The following is a 6,127-nucleotide window of genomic DNA, read 5'->3' as shown; positions in this document are numbered from 1 at the left end:
GTCTAAACACGAGTGGCTGCGCACAGTCAGTGTCAGATGTCTGACAATTGTCGGTCGTTCGGTCGCTCGCGAGGGACCCGTCGTTCGATAAGGGTTGGACTTCTGCCGTTTCGGCTCTGGACAGGTGTCGTCGAATTTCTAGAGAGCGTTGGACGTCCCATATTCCAGCGTTTTGGTACTGGACTAGTGGCGCCGGATTTCTGGAGGCTGTTGGACGTCCGGTTGCTGGAGTGTGTTACCCGTCCGGTATATGTCAGACGTCCGGCTGCTGTAGCATTCGTCGGCTGGGCCTTCTGGTTGGCTGGCCATCAGATTCGTCCGATGGTTGTAGCTCGCTGGAAGCTCTTCCTCTTGCTTCTTGCGCTTGGTATCCTCGCCATCTTGTCCATTGGTTGTACCAGCTTCATGGCCTTCCTCCAAGTACCTGATCACACACAAGGTCTCCACTTGAGGTAGTAGCCATGTCTCGCATGTAGAATGTGTAAGTTCGGAGAGGAGCGAGTTCACCTCGGTTTCGATAGCCCTTGCACGAGCTCTAGTCATTGGTGCACTTGGTGTCTTGGGAGACGATGGTACGTCCATGGGGATGACCGTAGGATGCTCCGCATCACTGTCGGTTCTGTCTTTCGACTGATTATTTAATCAGAAACGCTTTGCATCACCCGACCGATAATGCCACATGTGTCCGCCACCTCCGTGGCTGTCAGACGATTTTGATTGGATGGCTTGGGAGCAACTTTTGTTGCATTTTTTTCCAGTTTTTGAGGCTTGGGAGCAACCTTACCGATACATTTTGGAAGCATTGAATGAGATTTCCAGGGTTCTTTGCCCTTTTTATTTAATTTTTGAGGCTTTAAATTTCCTCAATTCAAATTTCAAAATTTTAAATATGATGCATGCATGCTTCTAATGCATTTAATTAAACTCAAATATTTTAGGGCTGTGACATGGCCTTACACTGGTCTACACTCAATTCAAAGTGAGTCTGATGCACTAGAAGCAGGGCCAGTCCTGAGTTTTCGGGGGCCCGGGACGAACTTAGAACCCAGGGCCCCTTAGTATAAACAACAATATAATAATCAATATATGTACATCGGAGATGTAACAAAAACCATTTCAACTATGCGTTCAAAAACACTACTCATGTCAAATTACATATGAATATATCTTAATAGTTTTTTATAATATTCCGCGATGCATCATTATCAATCTCATCCAGTAATTTTAATTGCATGATGCATGCCTTATACTAGGTGACATGAGGTGCCAAAATTTAAAGAAATAATTGGTAATTCAAAACTAGCTTGAATCTACCAAATTACTAAATAAATTGATAAAACCTTAGCGGTTATAAAGTCGAACTCACACTACAATGCACGGAGCCAAATAATATGTCACTTAATAGTGTCTAATTAGTCGACGATCATAAATGTCCTATTGTAATAATGAAGACATGATCGTAATCCATAATTAGAAATTGGTAAACGCTTGTATCCGGCGCGCCGGCCAAACTTTCGGCCGGGCGCGCCGCTATCGTTGTGCACAGGCGCAAGTGCCGCACGCACACCACGCGCCCATTGGTCCCACGTGCACCACTCAGGCACCCGTCCTTATCCCAGCAACCCCACGTCCTTATCCTCACCAACTGCACATCCACACAAACCTCATCCTCTCGCTCATGTCTCACCTGCCTCGCCTCTGTCTCTCGCTCGCGCCGTCGCATCTTTGCTCCGGCGAGCCCCACCACTAGCCACACGAGGAGCTGCAACCGGAGGACGGAGGAGCTGCTACTGGCCACTTCGGAAGCTGCAACCGACGGGCAGAGGAGCTACAAGCCGGGAACTAAACAGACGACTGCCGTGCTAGATTCAGCACGCCGGGGTGCTGCAACCGGCAGATCAAATGGCTACAACTACCTTTTGTTTTTGCTGAGACCGGTGAGAAATTTCACTGTGACCATCGACGGTGAGCCTTTTTTTTTTTGCTGGAACCGGCTTTTTTTGTTGCTGGAACCATGTTTTTGTTTTGTTGGAATCATGTCATGCTTGCTGGTAGCTTGCAGCTTCGGCGAGAGCAGCATCTACTCGCCGCGGATACACGCGCAGCTCGTGCTTTGCCCCAATAGCACGATGCGTGCAGCTCTAACGAGGGGCAGTATCTACTCGCGTGCGGCCATTCCCCAACAGATGGCTTGTCACGGACGACGATCTGCGCGCTCCGCTCCGCTCATAGGAGAGAACAACCACCATCGGAAGATGCCTCAACCTCGGCGCGGCGGAGCTACAAGTGTAGGTCCGGGAGCTGCAACCAGCAAGACAAATGATGGAACTGGCGACGACCGTGCTGCGTCGGCGACGGCGGCGGTCCACCATTGCTGGAACCAGCTATTTTTTTGCTGGAACTACCATTATTTTTTGCTGGAACTACATTTTTTTGTTGCTGCAATCAACTAGTGTGTTTGCTGCTGAGTTTTTTTGCTGGAACTGCCTTTTTTATTTGCTACAATCGTCTTTCTCATATTTGTACTGCTGAGATTATTTTTGCTCGAAACGTTATCTTTTTTGGTACCATTGTCTTCTTGTTTTGCTGGAACCAATATTTTTTTCCAAGGATCCAACTTGATGGTGATGCGAGTAGCTTCTTTTTGTGAACTTTGACAGGGAGCACGGCAGCAACTGTTGACGACGAGGGTAAACGGGGCAGACACACGCAGCGTGACGCGGTGGCGAGGTGCGGTTGGCATGTGCTTGTGGTTTTTTTGTCAGATCTCGTGCGCGGTGGGGAAGAAAGGGATGGGCGGGGGAAGGATCAGACGGCTGACAGGGGCAGAATCGTACGGCTCACGAGTGACCGACCCAAAGCGTCGCGGTGGCGAGGTGCAGCTGGCATGTGCTTGTGTTTTTTTGTCAGATCGCGTGTGTGGTGGGGAAGAAAGGGATGGGCGGGGGAAGGATCAGACGGCTGACAAGGGCAGAATCGGACGGCTCGCAGGTGAACGGCTCAAATTTGGGCCGGCGCGCCGACGCCTATCATCACCCTTAGAAATTGTTAAAGCATAGGCTTGTAGGAGACCTTCTTTGGTGGATTCGTGTCGTGGTTGTGTGGACAGCGGGAGAGGCCGACTGCCACTGGGCATCCCTGTGGCCTCCTTGATGTTGTTTGCTTGGCCTGTTCATAGTGGCCGCAGCGGCTGCAGGTGGTACAATGACACATTGACTCGAGGTGATGGCGTCATGGGCAGGGAAAAGGCGATGCGGTTAGGCGAGGCGATGGCGTCGTGAGGCGATCGAGGGATTAGTTATAACAGAAGGCAATCAGATCATCTCCAATAGCCGCCCAACGCGCTGCGCGCTAAAAACTACTTTGCCGCGCGCCCATCGTCTGGTTTGACGCGGCGAGCAGCACTGGCTCCAGCAGCCGTGCTGAAATGCAGCGCGCATACGTAGCTCTAGCAAAGCGCAAAAATACAGCGCGCGCGACTCTCGCATAAACAACATATGCATTTTAAACACAAGCAAAAAGATCAAACACAAACAAAATAAATCAACAATAAATAGTTTAATTTTGTTATTACAACTCAAACAAATAGTTTATTGTTCAATACAGCAAATAGTTCAATAATACAACAAATAGTTCAACAATCAACATCAAACGCACAAATCACGATGCTCTTTGTCGGCCATTCTAGGCCCACCACTCCTCAATGACATCCTTCTGAAGACCATCATGCGCCGCGGGACGTCGAATGGCATGATAGGAGGAGTGAATTGCAAAAAACCACCACATTTGAAGTTTAAGCATCAGTTTGCCACCACATTTCTAGCGCGTCCCAAAAATCCACCACTTTTGCTGTAAATTTTCTCAATAAAAACAAATGACCGTTTGGCCGCAGCTAAACCGATTTCTGACATGGCAGGCCCACCCGTCAGCTGCCACGTCGGACTAACCAAACGGCGCACGGGTTGACCGCCGTTAGGGCACGCGCGTACAAAACAGAGCCCACCACTCGCCGCCGCTCACACTCCACTCCACTCGCTCACTCTCACTCCACTCCACTCTGCTTCGTCCCCTGTTGTCACCGCCGGAGCTCTTCGCCGCCGCCGGTGGCACGGTTCCCTCGCCGTTGTTGAAGATGCAGTCGTGGAACGATGGAGAGGAGAGCAGCGAGGAGGAGCTGGTCGGCATGGAGCTGGAGCAGCACTGGGTAAGAGATCTACTTTGCACCTAGGTTAGGGTTCAAGTGTTCTTCGACTTGAGACAATGGTTTGGAGCAGTTACTCTTTGTTCTGAGGTTCATTACTGTGCTACAATGTAGGCGAATCGTGGCACCACTATAGATGCATCCTTCTGTGGTAGAGCTGCAGATGCAAGCATCACATGTAGGCTGCACTTGGCCCCATGCATGAAATATGTCGCACTTGAAGGAAAGGACACTGGGAGGAGGTTCTATGGATGTGTTGTTCCTCAGGTCAGTGTTATCCAACTAGGGTATGTGTTGGTGGTAGTTAGTGGTAGTTAGTCTGCAGATGTTTGGAATTGATGTCAGTAAATTCAGTTAATGAAACATGATTTGGACTGTCTGCAGATGCAAGAATCAAATTATGTCAGTAAATTCAGTTAATGAAACATGATTTGGACTGTCTGCAGATGCAAGAATCAAATTATGTCAGTAAATTCAGTTAATGAAACATGATTTGTACTGTCTGTAGATGGAAGCATCAATTTATGTCAGTAAATTAAGTAAATGAAACATGTTTTGGACTGTGGTAGAGCTGCAGATGCAAGCATCAATTTCTGTCAATAAATTGAGGGGATTATCACTATTTGGACCGTGGTACTGAATGAACTAATGTAGTTTGTTGCAGGTTCAGTTGACCAAAACTTGTTTTGAACATGTTTTTAACAGTGATTTTGCAATTCAGTTAATGGTAGTATTGCTCTTGTCATATAAGCTTAGCTTGAACTTCAAGTTTCCTGAATGTCTGCTGTATCTGCAAGTCTAACTGAATCACTGAATATCTCATCTATTTTCTTCTTGAAGTTAGCATATTTATTTTCTAATACTTGATGCAGGATGGTATTGACTGTGGAGTTGCTCAGTGGGTTGATGCCCCATGGCCTTCTATTCTGCAAAGATGTTTGGAGAAGATATGGGAGATGTTTCATGAGGAGAACCATGGCAGAATGATTGACCATGAGAAGTATAAGAAAGAGTTGGAGAAGGTGAACAAGGGGTTGGATACACTTGGGGATCAGTACAGTCAGCTGGTTGAGGATGTCACCAAGATGTTTGATTGGGAAGATCAGAACAACAGGGTCATGAGTGAGGAAGAGTTCAAGCAGAAGCAGATGGATGTGGACAAGGACATGGAGAAGCTAGCTATCAGCAAGGAGAAGGAGAGTGATGCCATTGGCAAGATAAAGGAGATGGAGAAGCTGGCTCAGGAGCACAAGGAGATGAAGTGCATTCTTAGATCTCAGGGAGAGATCATTAGGAACACCAGGAAGGAGAGGGGTGACTTCAAGGAAGAGAGGGACTAGCTGATAGAGGAGAAGAAGAAGCTGGAGTTTCTGGTGGGTGATCTTATGAAAGCTGGTCATGGCAACAAGGACAAGCTTTCCAAGATCAAGTCAATCCTTGATGAGTGAACAATGATGTTCATCACCTCAGTTATGTTAAGATAATATGTGGCCTTGGGGTTGTATATTTTGGGAATCCCCTAGTTATGTAATGATTGTAATGATTATCTGCAAAACTACCTCCAGTTAAGTTATGTAATGTATGTAATGACTAGCTGCAAAACTACCCCAGTTATGTAATGTTGTTAGCTTTCTTCAAAAGGTAAATTGTTGATCACATAAACCACAAATAAAAAAATGCATAGTGTACTCACCACCTAAAGCACTGATTTAGTGTTTAGGGTGGATCGGGCTCGACAAAGCCAACTAAAGCACTGATTTAGTGTTTAGGGTGGATCGGGCTCGACAAAGCCAACTAAAGCACTGAATTAGTCTTTAGGGTGGATCGGGCTCGACAAAGCCAACTAAACCACTCAATTAGTCTTTAGGGTAGATCGGGCTCGACAAAGCCAACTAAAGCACTGAATTAGTCTTTAGAGTGGATCGG

General features: G+C 47.2%; 1 protein-coding gene across 1 annotated transcript in view; it reads left to right on the top strand.

Moving 5' to 3' along the window:
- Positions 1-3,210, top strand: part of LOC123084302 (uncharacterized) — a 6,226-nt gene extending 3,016 nt beyond the window's left edge. Inside the window, exons 2-3 of the mRNA XM_044505975.1 lie at positions 1,547-1,965; positions 2,056-3,210. Of these exons, the coding sequence (XP_044361910.1) occupies positions 1,547-1,965; positions 2,056-2,453 (817 nt within the window). The 3' untranslated portion in view covers positions 2,454-3,210. The remainder of the gene's footprint in view (positions 1-1,546; positions 1,966-2,055) is intronic.
- The last annotated feature ends 2,917 nt before the right edge of the window (positions 3,211-6,127 follow it).

Source organism: Triticum aestivum, chromosome 4A, assembly GCF_018294505.1.
Source record: "Triticum aestivum cultivar Chinese Spring chromosome 4A, IWGSC CS RefSeq v2.1, whole genome shotgun sequence".
NCBI classification, from domain to species: Eukaryota; Viridiplantae; Streptophyta; class Magnoliopsida; order Poales; family Poaceae; genus Triticum; species Triticum aestivum.
Note: the sequence above shows the minus strand (reverse complement) of the source record. Positions and strands in the feature narration are given on the sequence as shown.